Genomic DNA, 19,614 nt, shown 5'->3' on the forward strand with positions numbered 1-19,614 from the left:
TCTTACTTAGGATAGACTTCCGCGAGGTAACGCCTGATTTCATTAAATACCTGACTATGTCGTCAGTTACATGAACAACATGCGCTGCCCCTTGCCTCCGCAGATGAGCAATTCTTCGAACTACCACGTGGGAAGTTTCTGGATGCAGGCAGTACTAGACCGCTAATCATGGCAATATTTAGAAGTGCCTTACACCTTGAAGTACGCATTTATTGGCTAAAATTACCCAAGTATTATAAACAGAAAAATATTTTAAATTCGAGTACGTTGAATCAGTGTTTAAATAACCCTATTTTGTATTATATTTTTGTTTCATGACTGGATACCGTTTAATTCAGAAGTACGTAATATTTTGCAGTCAATATAATACTTTAATGGATAAACTCGTTAATATTGTTAGCAGTACATATACAGAAAGATTTTTTTTTATATTTCTATAAATTCTAAATAAGTAATACCTTTCTAGACAACCGTGTAATCTTTTATAATGAACTATCTCGTATTTGATTCTTGCTGTAACGAAAAGGATTTTTAGTGATAATATATAGGTTGATAGGCAATGAGTAAAAGATTAAAAGTTTTCGAAATTCGAATTAAAATTATTTATTATCTGTCCATGCAGACTTTGTATTGTCAGAAGTTATTGATATGACCCATTCCAATATAAAATAAATTAATATAACATATTTCACAGTGGTTATTATATACAGGTTGATTTGAAAGCTATTTGCTGCTAAATAATCTACCTAGTCTGGCCATAAATTCTGTTACTGACTGTTTACATACATTTAAAAAAAAACATAATTTCAATTTCGAACATTAGCTTCTACGATAAAAAATAGACTTCTCTCCTGCCAATAACGTATATTTTTTTGTTTAGCAATTGTTTATTTTAAAAATGGGTCGGGGTATTAAGGAGAATAGAATTGCAGTATCTGCACTGTACAAAGGAGGTAAAAAGCCAGCCGACATTTTTGATACATTGAAAAAGCTAGGGATTAGCCGAATGTTTGTATATCGTACCAAGTAAAGTTTCAATGAAACCATGTCTGTGGATGACCGTGAGAGATCCGGCCGACCGCGATCTATTCGAACAATCCAGGCTGTCAATACAAGGCTAGAACTCGTCGAAACTCAATAAGGAAGCAGAAAATCCTTTCCAGAGAAACGAGAATCCCACCGAGGACACTTTCTCGGATTATCGAACAAAACTTAGGTCTAGGGGCTTACCGGAGATACACAGGGCATAGCTTAAATAAGGCACTAAAACAAAAGAAAGCCGAAAGACCAAAAAAGCTGTTACTTCGACACGCGGACGAAGAACACAGGAAAATTCTCTTTACCGATGATTTTATTTTTACTTATGGCTAGACGATATGTACATTTACCCATTTAAAGCATTTACAGTAATAACCAATTACCCTATATATATATATATATATATATATATATATATATATATATATATAAAATTGCAAAGCATTCGTGTGTTGTATACAATATAAAGTTAGTCAGTAATATTAATGGAAATTTTAAATTTCCCGGGTAGAAACTCCTTTGGTACCCCGATATCGCTTACAAAGCAGGCATTAAGCAAACAACGTTATTTCATTATGAAAATGAAAGAGTCTTGAGAATTGCGAAATTAAACTTTTCGCTAACAATATTTAAGTTCCATATTTCTTATTCCCCTCTCGACCGCGACGCGGACTGTTCTGTATTAAATTTTGTGGAATATAATTCTTTATTAAGCAATTACTTTTGTTTTTATTTTCAACTAGCTTAATACTTGCTCTGCTTATACAAGACTTAACAAATTCTGAAGAATTCTTAATTAAACGCAATTTGTGTAATACTCTTTTTAAACAGTTTAAAAGTTTTAAACTATTTTTAAACTACTGTATAGTTTAGTATGTATTAGTATATTTTAGTTTTAAACTACTATAATACAAAGTTAATAACAATTTATTACATAAATAAAATTTTGCGTTCAAAATGTTAAGACCTTCTGTCTATTCACTTAAATTCAGGTTTCATTCTGAATATAGTTACAATTCTACAATATATTGGGGGGACTGGAAAGTAATGTCGTTTCTGTCGACATATTTTATAGAAAATCCGATTGATTTTTACCGCTCCGGGCATTGAAAATTTGTATTTTAGATGGCAAAAAGTTGTTGATAAGGAAGGTGAAGGTGTTGATAAGAAATAAAAAATTGTTAAAAATGTAGTCGTGTGAATTTATCTTAAGAAAGGGACATTACTTTCCGGTCTCCCTATACATGAAAGTCAGTTACAGATTTAAAACCTTTAAAGAGATCGATATATTGTTATTGACTTGTAGAGTTAAGATAGAAAAAAAATAATATGTTACATTTCAAAGTGAATACTTTATTTAAGATGTACACAGCCTGAGAACAGCCACTGATCAAGTTTTAGTTCACGCAGACCCACTTGCCTGAGTAAATATCCCTTCTTGTGTTCCCAAGCGCTTGTTTAAGTATGATCAAGTGCTTGCCTTGACTACCTAATATCTTGACGACCTCCCAATCCTATTCTTAAGGCCTGAGATGAAAGGAAGATTCTGGTTTTATTTTAATAATCTTGTCACCACAACCACCTCTTGACGAATGCTCTAAGAGTAGTGTCTCAGCGTAAACTTCTTTTGTTAACTCAATTCCTGGACTTTGCTACCTAACGCCTTCACTTTATAGACATTTTCACTATATGTTATTTCTTCCATCCGGATCAATTCGTTTTCACTGTCACCAATTCTTGCCTCGTGAAATGTTTGACAGTTGTGTAAGCGACACTATATTACTTTTATAAAGCCGTTATAGAAACACTCGAGTTTTGTTACTAAAAACGAAGTTTAGGCCGAGAATTCTCACCGCCATCTGCTAACAATCCACAGAAACTGTAAATTTCACTAAATCAAACAATGATCTTCAATAACTTATACTAAAGTAAAGTGCCGATTACGACTCTCAATTTAGGCCTCATTGGCGAAAGCTTGCCAATCGTTCTACGACCTATGGAATATGCAAAGCTAGGGATTTCTCTACTACATCGAATTAAGAATGCGATGATCCGTAGACGAACAAAAATACATAGCCCGGTGAACTGACAAATTAAAGTGGCCGTGGGCAAGCTATGTAGCGTGAAGAATAGCCTTAAGGTTCTAGAGTGGAGATCACGAATCGGCAAGCGAATCGTATGACGTCACTGACAGATATCATAAGATATATGTAAGGTCATTGAGAGACATTGGAGGTCTATGTCCAACAGTGGGTGTCGTATGACTGAAATAATGATGATGATATTTTAAAGTTCTTTCTTATTTGCAATAAAATATCATTTTATTTTTCTTTCAGACAAACGTTTATATTTATTGAAAAATTCTTTGTAATTTATTTCGAATTCCGAATGTAATAAAAAGAAACGTAGTTCTTGTAACTGACGTGTTTATGGTCGTTAGTATTAACTTTATGTCGCACAACAGATCATTTTTATCGTTGTTGAGATGTTTAATCGTAATTATAATTTGTCTAATTGAGTCGTACACTATTTAATAGGAAAAAAATATATGGTCCCTTCTCCATTCTCTGATAGTGTAAGTACGTCGTTGCATTAGAAGTCTTGGAGTTGTACAACGCAATGAATCCATCAAGTTTTGTCGGTCAGAATCCGTGATAATGTGTCTCTGTTTTTGACAGGAATACTGTAGATAATACAATCGCTTGGTCCCTATAGTTTCAACAGTGAAATGTGATATAAAAAAATACTTATTCGAACAAGGTTTGCGTTACGGACTTCGACATACCGTCTGTGTGATTCTAATTCGATTTATAATCACAGAACTTTCGATCATTATAATCATTATTACAATCGTAAAACCTCCACTTAGTGAATATAGACCTCCTCCGTAAATTCCTTCGACATTTTCATAATTTTTACGACGACTTTTACACTGCACCAAACAATCCGTCGGGCTATATTGGTAGCTTTAGTTCATTTACTGATCTCAATGTAAAATAACTTTCAATCTTCTTTTTTTATGATGCCCACTGCAAGGCATAGCTTTCTTCCAAAGATCGTCACCATGATTGGTCTTGCGCTGCATACATCAGCGACTTCCTGCAACCTTAGCTATGTCGTCGGAACTTACTATAACTTGCAATAATGAACCGTAACTTATAAGTATAGTATATATTCTTCTTGCCTTTCGGATTTTAATATTTTTAAAGTCACCAAATCATTTTTTTTGACTTACCACAATAATAAGCTGTTAATACATACACCTTTAATAGATTGCCATAACTTATATTATATATTATCTATATAACATTTAGAATGGCCCTAGTTTTTACACTATATGCTATTTACCGGTTAATATGTCATAACCTTGTCTTATTCTTTTTGTAGTTTCATTAACGCAGTTTTAGAAAAAGCTATTTTAATATATTATTTAGCTGCCATAATACCATTATTTGATGTTAATGTATTTCAATGGCCTTAGCATATGTCCAGTATACATGCCACACACATAAAATTATACAACAAATAATTAGTGACATAATAGTCCGACAACAGAAAGATGTAGAGACCAATGCGGGGTCGACAATAGGCGGTGAAAATATCTGACTTTAAGTTGTTCTGTTATAAACGACACCAGGCACTACTGAAATATAATTTTCAATTACATGTTTTTATGTTTTAAGTTAGATCGGCATATTTCATCTCTTAGATGTAGATAGATGGAGGTGTATAATATGTATTATGTATATAATTCCTACTTTATTGTGAATATATTTTGAGCCTAACTAATTTATAACAATTAATTTCTATTTGTCTTGGTCTCGCAATAAATCGATAACGACTTACTAATTGAAGACATTTCTTTTTGCAAATTTCTTAATACTTCGTGTGAGGTTTATTATGAACATAAACTAAAAAAACTTAGAAAAGAAATTGAACAATTGTCATAAACTAATCAGTGGAATGCAACTATATTACAATAATTTCTTTTTTTATACTAGAATGCGACTGGCCAATAACTTATGGCTCTAAATGTCCATCGCGACATGTGCAAAATAAAAACAAATAGTTGGAGGCTTCTTTATAAAGAAACTTCATCATCATTTGAGCCAAGAAACTTCCACTGACGGACATAGGCCTTTCTTCTAGATTTAGAATAGAAGCGCTCTGCAAGCTTATTTCAACGACCTTCGTTAAGATCGATTTCTACCTTGTGGTCGGATATCTTAACATTTACCGGTTTGTGGCCTCCACATCAGAACTTTAAGACACCAGTGACCATATGTTCTGAGCGCTATTTGGCTCACATGCTGCTACTTCTACTTGCCAAACAGCTGAGTAACTGCTTTCGTACGTCTACAGATCTTCTCATTTATAATTCGATCTCGTAGGGAAATCCTGAGTATAGACTTCGCTGTGGTCCGTTGAGCAACTGTGAACTTACCAATGAGGTAGAGTGAAACACTTTGTTTAGTAAATTACGTCTAGTTTTCGTAATAATCAATGCATAAATCCTCGGAGAAGTATCATAGAAGTCAGTTCCATATTGCTACCACGATTATCACACATGGTTAGAAATCCACGAGAAAGCCAATTTTCATACAATATCCCCGGCTCGAGTGAAAATGCTAATCGGGCGCAACCCTCTCTGATGTTATGTAAATTTAAAATCATACCGTATTTTGTAGGCGAGAAGGATATTTTTTGAACGTGTCGTATATTTTAATATCAGACTGTATTAATCGAGCCGTTATTACGTGGTCGTATTGTGGAGGGTTGAGTCTGAATAAAATTGTTTTTTTTCTTCGTCTGCGATAGTCATATGGAGTCTACAATTTGAAATTAATTGAAATTTTAGTTTTATGGAAAAAGCGTGTATAGAATAAACCGATGTTAATAATAACTGACATTGTTGAAGTAGCTCTAACATATAGCGCGCTACAATCGACAGGTAACAAATATAATCTAAAGATCATTTAAAAATATCGAAAATTTAATATTTACAATGATTTCATTTCTGTTTTCAACAGATATTAGTGAACGTATGTCTACTGACTTCAGCGGATAGAGGCAGCTTGTTCCTCGCCAAAGGAATACCTCCCAATCGCTATCTGCAGGCAAAACTCTTCGACGTCACCAGAGACACGGGTATGTAGTTCTTTTATAGAATACTAGCTGATCCCGCAAACGTTATTTGTAAAAAAAAAATTAAAGTTTTTAATTAACAAATAAAAAATAAGGTTGATCATAGAGGGGTGAAAATTTAGGGGTATTTTTGTATGCTGTATCATAAAAAAAAATTGTCAAAAAATTAAGGGTGAACCGTTATCACTTAGGGGTATAGAAAATAGATAGCAGCCGATTCTCAGACCTACTGTATACGCATAAAAAATTTGCTAAAAATCGGTCAAGCCGTTTCGGAGAAGTACGGTAACTAACATTGTGACATGGAAATTTTATATATTAGATAAGCATTAAACAAGACAGGTAGTCTAATGGTTAGGAATTGTGGTATAATATAAAATTTCGCGGTTTTTCTTCACACTATGTTTATTTTATTACATCTCTAATAATCACAAACGATGAAAGAAAACATTTGAGGAAAACCGTTATTTTCTTGGATTAAAAACTAAAAAATGCAATGTACGTATGTATACTACTGTGATCAAAAAGTAAAATAAAATTGTCATTTAAAACTCACGGGCATTAGGAAGTCGGGGAATTTTTTTTAGGTTAGTAGAACTGTCTATAACATTTGCCATGTGTCTGTTTGTCAAAACATTTAATTACACTATTAATCATCATTAATCATTAAGTTACACGTGCTTTTGTCAAATGTTTCAATTTCATCAAAAAACATCGTCACGATTGGTTCCAAAATCGCTCATTTTTTGGAAAAAAAAGCGACAAAAACTTGACCCACATCGTTATGCAACAACAGTATTCGTCTGATTTAGCTCCGTGTGACTTCTTGCTATTCAGCAAACTCCAAAGCTTTGACACGATTGAGACGATAAAACAAATCGAAGCAAGCCTTGGAAGCTATAAGAAAATAAAAAGACTGTTCAAACTGTTTCGAAAACTGTAAAAATTGTTGAAAAATGCATTTTATCGAACGAGGGTTACTTTGAAGAGGTTGAAATTAATTTGGGGGAATGAATAAATAATATACATTTCATAAAAAGGGCTCCTTACGTTTTGATCAGAATATTATATCATTTGGACAGAAACTCCTCTTCCTAAATCTTTGTTTGAGTATATAATAGGTTGGGGAAAAAAATCCTTCGTATTTACATTAAAATTCGAGATATATTTTCCATGCCTATTTAGTATTAACTGTATATAGATGCCATTTCATTCGATAACTTCTTCTCTTTGTCTTTGACGCTATTACTTATAACTGGTCGCTGGGTCTTTTTTTTTTCCTACATCTTTAATAAACTTTCAATGGACAGATATTTACAAAATATGTGCCTAGCCTTTAGCAATCAATTTTCGAGTGTTTTCGCTGGCATGTATATACATAGAAGGATACTGTACATTAATCCGCATTAATAGATGTAGACCCTAGTTATACGAAAAAAACCGACAATGTACAAAAAAACTAAAGTAAAATCGTCACTTTCATCAAATAATCCCGCAATGTGCTGTTACGTACTTTTTCTTTTTCCATCAAATTCGATTTATAAAGGTCTTAATACGTTGTGTGTACACTTAGATTAGGTTTAGTTATTGATGAAATAATTCCATTTTTCTTTTTGTTTTACGTCAATTTTTATCTCTATTCTTCTTGTTACGGGTTTTTTAGCTGGGGCCGGCGAAATAATCTTATTTGTTCAGGTCTAATAATATTACCTTACAACGGCTGCTGTTATGCCCTATACTATTTTTTGATGACAATCGAATCTGAACTAAGAGATCAAATCAGAAATGCACAAAGATACTCGGTTTCAACAAATCTCGAAAAATTGCTTCATATCATTGCAAGGCCGGACTGGTTTTGCACTGCCCGCTTCCAAATATTTCTTGCTACATTGACTATTTCTTCGGTCCATCTGATGAAGTTTTTATATTATTAATAATCTTTCCCGTATCTTGTTTTCGGAACAAGAGATATATAACTTCCTTTTTTCACGCTCTTTCTTTTAAGCTTCACAATTTCTCTTTTTATTCCCTCTTTCATCCTACATGTTTTCTATCATTCAGCATACATTCAATATACAGCATTCACCCACATTACATTCACGCATCACCTCCCATTCTTCGTCCCACTTCCTGTTACATGGTTTTTTTATACCTAATTACGTCATCCACCACCCTGCAACAAAACCACAAGAAATTGTGGTTGGTCTCCTTTTCCAAAAGGGAAGCTATATGTGTAGTGGGTCTAGTGGGGGTTTCTACCCACACCGTATCTCTTTCAGCCACATTGGTAGTCAGTTGCTAGATGCGCATTGTCAAGTGCTATTTCAGACTAGCAATGCCTCGAGCTATATTGGGGACCTTAGCTCTTTTGCGAAGTTCTACTACACTAAAATATTTCCTTCTCCAAGTTGAACCGTCCAGCATTAACACATTTTTGTTGTTGCATTCCTACTATGTAGCTGTAAGTATATAAATCATTTTAAAACAACAAAATGTTCTCTATTAATCAAATTTTGATTGTATACAAAATTTATAAACATAGTACAGATTCGCAAAAGTATCGACTATCAATCGCTCCATCAATATCGAATAAAAAATTAATGATACTATTGAAATCCATTCAAACATACGAGCTGACATACAATGGATCGAGAGGTATCGAATACAATACGTCATTAAAGAATTAAAATCGCTGGTATGCGGACCACACGGGAATTGAATACTAAACTGGTACGTACTGAGATTACACTGAAGGATTACTGCTAACCTTTAGTAACACTAAAACTTTTGGCATATGATTTGACACATCACTAATATTAAATTGGAAATAGAGTAGTTAAAACCTATTGCGTTCAGAGATTAGTATTTCCTATGATTTTATTTCAAATCAAATTCCTAGTCTTGCACATTCATATCTGTTTGCAAAACTTATTTAAGTTTTGGTAGTAAAAAGGTGTGGGGGAGGAGAAGAGGATTAACACATCGCATACGAGATATTTGAGAAAAGACGACTTAACGTTGGGATTAAAGAATTTATTTTCAAGTTTCGTGAAAAATGCTCAGTTACTTTAAATGAGTCATGTCATGTAATATTTATGACCACCATTTCGATTTTTGCACTCTTCTAAGCGAGTGCGGAAATTATCAAATACTCGTCGGCATAGAACCAGAGAGATCGCTGACATCTCTCCGCTGATTATTATATTTTAGTTAACGAATCGTGTTGACCCCATGAATATGGCTACGACTTTTAAATAACTCTATAACAAGAAAAGAAGTCTACTGGAAATAGGTGACCATGAGATATTGACTAGTCTTTAAATTAGCTTTTCACCACCAACAGGGTCTCGTTGGATGTGGGACATGTATCTTGCCGGAACCATATTTTACGACCGTAGCCAGCAAATTCCATTAGCGTAGATACCTAGAGCACCCGTAACATTTTCACAAACTCATCAGAATTAATTGTAACCGTACGGCCGAGAGAATCTTTGACAAAGTAGGGTTCAATTATCCCCTTTGCTCCTAATTGCAGTCCATACGTTTTCCTTAGAATCATGTGGTCGCGAAAGTGGAAATGGCAGTGATATTTTGTTCGGAATTTTTGCTGCTCCAATACCTGCATTTCTCTTTGTTCACATGTCTGTTTGGGTGGAAATGGCTTTGTTGGTAAATAAAATATATAGTCAAAAGTATTGAATCGTCCCAAGATTGTTTCGGCATATCACTTACTATATTTATATTACTGTGTTTAAGTTCCTGCACTGTCTGGTTTTGTACGGATGTAATTTTATCAAAACTATAATATAAGTGGAGATGATCACATACTTTGACGCACTTATATTTAGTCTAAGATTAAAAAAGAACTAATTGCAAAAGCATAAACTGTATTTTACCAATAAATTGACAAACTTCTTAATGACCCAGAAATATAGTTGCTATATTATTCATGACTGGACTTATTTAGTTCCGAAACGTTTTCGATACGAATAAGAGATGATATTCTATATGATATTGCAAAGATGGACAGAGCTGTATTGATTTAACAAGATACGAGAGCCGGAGAATAATGTTGGGGCTTTTGCCAAACAAAGATATATATACTCGAGGTTTAGTTTTCCATAACTTATTAAGTATATCATTTTTATTCAGTTTCTTTATAACTTTTTATTATATGATGCTATAACATTACTTGAGAGACTTGAATTGGAAATTTGAATGTGAAATACATTAAGGTAATGATGAAAAAATGAGATAGCATTATAAGAAGGATCAAAGTAACCCAGAGATCAATGAAGACAGCAATCGTTGAATTTTGCTGCACAATCAAATGAGGAATGAAGAAATGAGGAGAACTGCAGAAGAACCAAGATAGACAAACGTAGCTTGTCTGGAGGAACAGTAGGCGGGGCTCATGCAACCGGTGGCCGCTGGAGCCAAAAGGTTCTTGAGTGGTGAACCAGAAACCCATACACGCTGGATAAGGGCAGTGCCCAAACTGGTCATCGTGACGATCTTTATGAGGGAGGGAGGCTAAACCTTGCATTGGGCGTCTATAGGTAATGATGAATAACAATCTTGACTTTTATAAACATTGTTACAAAAATTTGCGAGGCCCTGATTTTTGAATGGTATTCGCTATATTGCAAAAGCCACTGTCTACTCAATTTAAATCTAAATCTAGGTTTAAAGTGCAAAAAAATATCTACGTTATAAATATTTCAAAATTTTTTTTTTATTTATTTTACTACGTAATGTTGTAACATTTCTAGAAAGGTTTGATTTGTAAATTTAAAGAAAATACATATTTAAGCCGTAGGTCGTCGGTCACCATAGATTTACATTAGAACCGATAGTTATATAAATTATATATGTATAATAGTTATCAAAAACGCCCACTGCAAGGCATAGGTCTTCTCCGAAAATATCTATGTGGTGATATACCATAAACGCCACGCTTGGCAGGCGGGTTGGGAATAGCAGTGTAGGTTACACAGAGGACGCTGCTGCGCATCCTCTGGAAGCTTGTTTTTGAGCAATGACAGTCCTTTATAATTAATGCCAAAAGTGTGAATTATATAAAATTGTATCCCGAGAGACGAACCCACAACCTTTGATCGCAAGTCTTAGTCCTCTACCGCTAAGCTAATACTACTAAACTCCAAGTAGATATGGAAAGCATTGCCTTAATGATGGGCGACGACGACCTGCGCCCATCATTCCTATCGTTTGCTCGCAGGGTGGTAAGTAATGCTATTAAAAGGAACAATACCAAATAGAAAAACTGGAACCAAAAATGAAACAAATGCACATGTAAACGAACTTATCAAATAATAATAAAATATAAGACAAGTCTAGCAATGTATTAAAAGTTCAAATCCAAACAAATCTGTGATATCAAAAGATAAAGATAACGATTGGAAAATAAAAATGTACCTAGCCACCTAAGAGTAAAAAGATGAGGAAACGAAGGGATGAAAGCAAAAAGGAATGAAAAAACAAAAATTGCAAGATATTGTGCAGGATAAAAGGAAAGAATAAAAGAAATTGAGAAGTATGAAAGTGAGTGTCGAATAAAGATTAAACTCTGAAAAAATTATGTGTAAATAAAGTCCCTGTCCCAACCTAGATAGGGGGTACGAGAGGCTCCCAATAGCGGGGGCCTTAAAAAAAACCTAATACTGCACTATTACTGTGTGTTACATCTCTGTGTGATTAGGTTGAATGATGAGGTGATAACGATATTACAAAATATATGCTAATATTTTAAAAGCATTGAGGACTCGTTTTGTAGGATCAGTATCCTTTGTTTTTCTATACAACGTAGAAATGGAAACGGTAAAATAATGAGAACGGAGACAATTCAATTCCATTTATATATGATATCGGAGAACATTGTTGCGATTCAATGCTCCATTGATGGTTTTGTACTCTAGACGTGAAAGATTAAGCAATGCCGCCCCGCAATCGTTTACTTACAATTTTAAAATACTTCAGCCAGCTGCAAGATATTTATGTGGCCAAAAGAGGCAGTTGTTTCATAGTAAAACCTCTATATGATCACGTCGCCTATGCCTATGTAACGTAACGCAATCGACCTCCATTCGCGGTCGAATCAAATCGTAAAATTTTTATTTGCAAGAGAGCTACCGTAAAGATCACTCGTTATATAACTTTGTAATTATTCAACAAAGAGTTCATATTGTAAAGCTAGTTGCTTACTATTATTGTGACATAAAATACGTACTTACTTAGAAGTATTTGAGAAACGTGACATAGGTAAGAAAAATTGTTATAAATTTTACAAAAATCATTATCAAATCGGCCGTATGACGTCCACTATTGCATATAGATGTCCCGCACAGATTTAGAATATGTCTTTCCATCTCGAGGGTTGGTGTTCTTCTCTGCATTTGCAGGTCTGTGGTTTTAACTCTAGAATCTTAATATCCCAGCGGCGGTCTGTTGTGCCTATTGCCTACTCCTACTTAAACTTCGATTTTGAAAAATTTTTTTTTAATATTTCTACAATACTATCTCTCCATTTGTTCTAGAAACTTCTGTGTAGTTATTTCGTAAAGGTTAAGAAAACAAAATGCATATATTTCCTTATTCATTCATACTATCATTGTTTAATTATTTAAATACACGATCACATTCGATTATTGTAAAGACACTAATTTATTTTCAGGAATTATGTCTTTTAAATAATTATAACGTGCAATTACTGAATAAGAATTCCTCATTGAAATCAGAATAAATAATTATTTTTTTATTTTCTCAGAATTATATGAGGCCTTAAGGACAGCGAGGACTCAGGAGATCAGGATACCTTTCGGCGTGGGCGTAGCGGGTCTAGCAGCGCAGACAAAACATCCGATTAACATTAAAAATGCGTACTCGGATCCTAGGTAAGTCCAACTTAACTTTTGGGTTTGTCAAAAAGTCTAAGAGCCAAATTCTCCTTTTTTATTCTGTTAATTTTTTATGATTTTGTTCCATGGAGATGCATATTAATTTTAAATAATAGATATAGCAATAAGAGTCTAATTTTCTATTTACTATCATATTATGAAAATAGCTTATATTTAACTGTTTTACAAGATAGCTAAAAAATTCAATAAAATTTATATATCAAAGTAAACAAATCGAACAAAAACTAAGCGCCTGGTGAATATAATCAGCAATTATTTATTTTGTACTAACAAGACTAGGTAAGAAATTGCTAATAATATATGACAGGCGTTCTTCACTATTCGTTTTCATTATTATATTTTGAACGAATATGACATTTAATTAAATTTAAGTACACTTCATGTAGAGTTTTACACTTACAAACGTATTAAATGTTTTAATGAAATAATCTATATCGATTGTTTCTCTATAGGTTTAACAGCGAAATTGATGCTCGAACGGGATATAAAACGGAGCTGATACTATGCATGCCAATTTGTAACTACGAAGGCGACGTCGTTGGTGTAGCACAGATAATAAATAAAACAGACGGTATGTACTTTTTACCTATTACCTACAACATAAATTAATTAATGTGTAATAACACAGAATCTTAGACAAAGTACTTTAGATATAGAAAGAGATTAAAGAGTAAACAGATTCTCTACGAAAATTTAAATGAAATAAATATAATCCTAGCAGTCTTTAATGGCGTTCCATATGGAACATACTTACTTACTTCACTCACTAATCTTTGATTTTAATTAGGATGGTAAACCAAGGTTGAGTAATTAATTTATATATCATCACATTCTATTCTCAGGTTCAAAGGAATTTTCGGCGCGCGACGTAGAAGTATTCCGACGCTATTTAACATTTTGCGGTATCGGTATACAAAATGCACAACTTTTCGAGTCTTCGGTTTTAGAATATAAAAGAAACCAGATACTGTTAGCTTTGGCGAGGAGTATTTTCGAGGAGCAGAGCAACTTAGAGTGTCTGGTCACTAAGATCATGACAGAGGCGCGGGAGTTACTCAAGTGTGAGAGATGTGCTGTCTTTTTGTTGGATACCGATCACTGCGAATCGGTAAATATTAACAATAATTTATACTGTATTTAAAATATGCTTAATTGTGATAGATTCATCACCATCATCGTGTTAGCCTGCGCACTGCTAGGCATAGGCCTTTCACGAAAATTACAACGGTGACTAAACTACAATATAATAAAATTAATGAATGAAAACTGTTAAAAATTCAAATTAACTTCTTTATTAAAAAATTTGTAAACATTAATAACGACAAGTCTATTGTGTACTCTTCTCGAAATTTCGAATTGAAAAGTACCATTATAGACGAACTCAATTGGTTTATTTCAAGGAGGCTCTAGAAGCAATTCTCTTATTACATACACAACAGATTCAGGAAAATGACAATGATATAAGTATATAAATAAGATATGAAGGCGAAATACAGTACTATGAAAACCACCTGAATATCCGTCACAAATAAGATCGTCGGAAAACAAGGACTAATTCTGCAAACGAGCCGGTCGGGGCTGACGGCCCGATATAAAAAGGGGTAGAAAGGATAATTAGGGAAATAAAACTATTTTATTGTACGTCGCTCGATTTACTGCATCTTACAAACGGCAGGCGGCGTTATAAGATATATGGTATATAATAGAGGCTCGTCCCTTCATGACTTTATTGTTTCTTTCTAACAGTCTAGAAATCACCTGCCTGACCGACGAAGGCGTGGAAGAAGGAGGAAGTATTTAGTCTGACGTCCCGTAGTGGTCATACCAGCGACAGTTACTGGGTATCAAGGTGAAAAAGAGTTCCTGGCGTGTACACTGACTGCGTTCACGTAAATTGGTAGTTTATGTGGATTGTCAGTATTTGTTTTTTGCTACTGTAACTTCAGTACCGTGAATGAACACGTCTGGAGTATAAGTGGCAATTTACTTCCATCCCGATCCTGACATTTAAAAGTCCTATAGAGTACTAAAGGCTTGTTGTATCAATTCCTTACTTAACAATCATTTTTTTATTATTTCAGAGTCATCTCGAGCGTATAGTTCAACGACCGGGAGGACAGAGGACATGTACTTTGGCCCTCCCGCCGCCAGCACCCACACGATTCCACACGCTTTTTGAACTAGGTGCTAAACATTCTAAAACCACTCTCACGCCACGACATGATAATCGTTCGACATTAGCTTCTATTGCTTTAGCGGTAAGAACTATTTTGAATGTATGATTACATTAACTGTTAGATCAGTCTACATGTTGCAATATTCTCACTGCTGGGATGCCACCAGGAATTTTGGGGAATAGATATTAATAGATGTTACACATCGTTCAGATTTTAAGTCCAAAGACAGCTCTTCTTTGATATTTTTTTTAAATGACCTCTAAATTATCCTGCACTAAACTTAACATATTCGTAAAGCAAAACTATCTAAAGTTCTACAAAATTTTAAAGAATTTATTAAGAGATAACACAGCTTAAACGTTTGTTAAAATGACATTATTCTTATGGAACTATAAACGCTTCATGAGTTGAAGATACCATTATAGGAGAGAATAATTTTAATAAACCAATATTTAGCCACTTCCGCACATGCATAAGAAGCATAATTAAAAGAAGTATATAAAATATTGCTATTTCAAAAATTATGTTTTTGATATATTTTTACTATTCATTATTACTGTTATTTTCAAAATTTCTTAACGAAATAGAATCGGCAATGAGGTACATAGACGCCCCTTGCAAAGGCCTCCTTAAATAGGCCTCTTTCAAAGATATCTAAGCGGATAGATTGACCATCGCAGCATGGTAATATAGCAGGCATAGGATGCTGCTGCCCATCTTCTAGACACTTGTTTGTGGACAATGGCAAAACTAATTAATTTATGAATAAAGTGTAAACTATGTAAGATTGTATCCCAGGATTCGAACCCGTGTCCTTACTAACGCAAGTATCAGTCACTCTACCGTTAGGCAACTAATGCTCCACTACTCTTTCTTAGTTTATTTATACGATTTAATAAGATTTATTTATATCAAGTTGTGAACCAAATTATTAAAATTAAAATTAAACAAATAGCTCGAGCCGAATACCTCGTAAGAGCCTTTGAATGTAGTCACTTTATAACCCTGTTGAAGTTAATATATGTCATCTGGCAAATAGTATTGTTCAATAAGAGCATACTCTAATTCAGGGATGAGCAACCCGCGGCCCTCGAGGCATGTAAAAATTTAATTTTATTTATTTTTAAAAAAAAAAGGCTTAAAGGATAACAAAGTGTCTTATTAGTTTTAAATATCTTAAATACAAACATATACCACGTTTATAACATGTTTTGAACCTTGTATATATACGTTATTTTCTTCATGGCCCCTTGTTTCTTGAAACTGCGGCCCTCCGAGCAAAAAAGGTTGCTCACCCCTGCTCTAATTGTATGAAATCGTTTCACAGGTCGCCCGGTCTAATAAATCTCTGAACATATCAGACGTCGAGGACTGGAGGAAAGAGAACAGCATGGTTGTAACGGACAAGGACGCGGATGACGCCGCCAACGTTAGAACTATGTTGTGCATGCCTATTGTTAATGCTAATAAAGACGTGATCGGTGTGGCCCAGTTGATTAATAAGGTATAACTATTAACAGATACTATAACGCTTATCATTACGAGTTGAACACGCATGTGCTGCTACCTCGATACCTCTACACATCATTCTATTGACAGATATCTATTTATATATTGTTCTATCAAGAGTTACAGGCAAGCTACAATCCAAAATAAATAAAATTTATTTCAAAGTGAACACTTGATTTATACATATGTTTTTGTATTTACACCAATATTTTAATAATTAAAAAAAAAACATTTTTATAGTAATGTACACGATATTTCTTATTTCATTTCATCTTAATATATATTTTTTATTTGATTCCAAATGTTTGACAGCTTAAAAAAGTGAGAGAGAAGCTTTCTCCAAAAACTGAACAGTCTGTTTGAGGATATCCTGAGGGTAACCCCACTTAATCCTTTGGATTTTTTATGGGACTACCTTGTAGAGAGTGTTTACAATAATAATTTCCGAATACTTGTAAATTTTAAAGAAACAATTCTTCGAGAATTTAGCTTAATTAAACCAAATTATCTGAAGGCGCGTGTGGCGCAGAACAGAAGGCTCCGTTTTAAACATAGTGTGCAACTCGACGAGAGACGTTTCAATGATATACTCTTTAAAATATAAAATCCGCATTTATATTGTATCATTCAAAGCTTTCATTAAAAGTTTGTGTCACGTAAAACATTTTAATTTAAGTTAGAAAGTATAAATCAACCACTGGATACCCTGTTTAATCAATTTCTCACAATTGCATACAGGCTAGTTTCACATTCACAACATAGAAAAAATACGTAAAGAATAATGTTGTTTATGATAAAAATAAAAAATAAAAATACACAATAAAAATTTCGAAAATAAACTGTTTAAGTAAGTTGTTAGGTACAATAATAAAAACTATCATAGCTTTATCTATTTTAAGTATGTATTATATATGTTGGCATTGTTAGAATTCTCACACTTCATCATACAATAGTGGTAACACATGAAACTGCTACTTTTATAAATCGGCTTATTACACTATTGTTTTCCAGGAAAATGGCTCGCAATTTACGGACGGCGACATATCGATTTTCGAAGCGTTCGCTATATTCTGCGGACTCGGCATACATAACACACAAATGTATGAAAACGCTTGTAAGCTCATGGCGAAACAGAAGGTAAGAAGGCATTTAAAACGACCTTTTAGTGAGCTTCCTATCGTCTATAACGTGTTTATAATTAATATACAGGATGATCGGGTATAGGTGTGAAAGCTTTTAAGCCAAAAATGTATAACACAATTGTTGTGTCCAAAAACCAATGGTTGCAGTAATAATACATAACTTAATGATAATATAGTTAAAAAAACGTTTACAAATAGCATTACTGTTTATTACACCTTTTTTTCGGAAAAATGAGCGATACGTTCCTCCTAAAAACTGTTAAATCTATAAGAAATCACCCCGTATAAACTACCATACGAAAAATATAAATATCTTATTTCAGGTCGCTCTAGAATGCCTATCTTATCATGCGACGGCGTCGGCTGAAGACACGAGTAAACTGAGCCAAGACATAATCCCGTCAGCGGACAACTATAATCTCTACAGCTTCAAGTTTCACGGTTAGTCATCACTTTAACCTTATTTAATAGGCATAGGCATCCATTTATATCAAAGACTTGCTCGTCTAAAGTTGCAGTTGGCAGGGTACATATCTCGTGCAACGTACGGCCATTGGGGGCAAAAGGTTTTCGAGTGGCGACATGAGGTGGTAAATGCTGCGTGGATTGACGTCATAGTCCCGGTCATCGTACCTATTTTAGGGGAGGCCTATGCCTTTGTAGCAGTAGCAGCAGCAGCAGCAGCAGAAGCAGCAGCAGCAGCAGCAGCAGTAGTAGTAGTAGTAGTAGTGCTATCAGCGGAAAAAAAGTGAACGAAAAATCTCAGATTAAATTTTACTACTAAAATTGCATTCGTTAAGAATTCTATACAAATAAATGCAGTATAAAACTATGCATAAACGTTACAGGTGACAATAATGTAAGAATCTTATCATAGATAATCTATGATAGATTATATCTTCATTAGTTAAAGCATGGGTTGATGTTAAATAAGTTAGTTTAAGTGATTAGAGCCAAGCTATTAGCGGCAAGTTTTCACATTTCTGATTCCATCTCGCTGCGAATCTCCGAGCATAGCCCTCTCAATTGCTTTCTAGGTAACCTTGACCCTTTGAGATTTTTAATAAGGCTGAAATAACAACGATTCTTTAAATGAAGCGTTTGACCTTATTTCATAATTAAATATCACCTTCCTCCCATCATTGTCCTCGTTGCTGAGGATCATATCCCGAGTAATACGGAGTAATTATTATCCTTATTATACGTCTACTTATTCCTATAGTAGGCATCGAAAAGTAAAGCATAAAGATTGGTGACTTATCTTTCGAATTTTTCAGTCACCATCAGTTGTTTCACGTTTAGGTCATGCTTCTTAGTTGAGAAAATTTGTTGATGTTAATCAAAATTAATTACACAATTATCATTATCATCAACCTGTAATATTGCACTGCTGGACTTTGATAATATTATTCACCGAATGTAACCTCCCACTTATCTATTTTCAGCCGCTGTTAAAATTAACCTCTGTAAATTACAAAAATAAAATGCTCTTTTAAATGTTACAGATTTCGACTTGTCCGACGAAGACACGTGCAGAGCAACTCTACGTATGTTCCTACAATGCAATCTCGTGGAGAAATTTCATATACCATACGATGTAAGAAATACAAAAACAACTTGAGTTTTTTAAGTATTATATAGTATTCGTATTTAGAGTAGAAGTGATTG

At 34.0% G+C, this 19,614-nt stretch overlaps 1 protein-coding gene across 2 annotated transcripts in view; it reads left to right on the forward strand.

The window, feature by feature from the left end:
* Positions 1 to 19,614, forward strand: part of LOC137925879 (cGMP-specific 3',5'-cyclic phosphodiesterase-like) — a 139,904-nt gene that overhangs the window by 112,380 nt on the left and 7,910 nt on the right. For both annotated transcript variants that reach the window (XM_068769353.1, XM_068769352.1), the window contains exons 4-12: positions 6,069 to 6,186; positions 12,968 to 13,094; positions 13,571 to 13,689; positions 13,961 to 14,226; positions 15,200 to 15,376; positions 16,623 to 16,799; positions 17,816 to 17,941; positions 18,270 to 18,387; positions 19,452 to 19,543. In XM_068769353.1, coding sequence (XP_068625454.1) covers positions 6,069 to 6,186; positions 12,968 to 13,094; positions 13,571 to 13,689; positions 13,961 to 14,226; positions 15,200 to 15,376; positions 16,623 to 16,799; positions 17,816 to 17,941; positions 18,270 to 18,387; positions 19,452 to 19,543 — 1,320 coding nt within the window. The remainder of the gene's footprint in view (positions 1 to 6,068; positions 6,187 to 12,967; positions 13,095 to 13,570; positions 13,690 to 13,960; positions 14,227 to 15,199; positions 15,377 to 16,622; positions 16,800 to 17,815; positions 17,942 to 18,269; positions 18,388 to 19,451; positions 19,544 to 19,614) is intronic.

The sequence above is a fragment of the Battus philenor genome, unplaced genomic scaffold, assembly GCF_028537555.1.
Source record: "Battus philenor isolate CCGP_79_NKW_IND1 unplaced genomic scaffold, ilBatPhil1.0.hap1 SCAF_28, whole genome shotgun sequence".
Lineage (NCBI taxonomy): Eukaryota > Metazoa > Arthropoda > Insecta > Lepidoptera > Papilionidae > Battus > Battus philenor.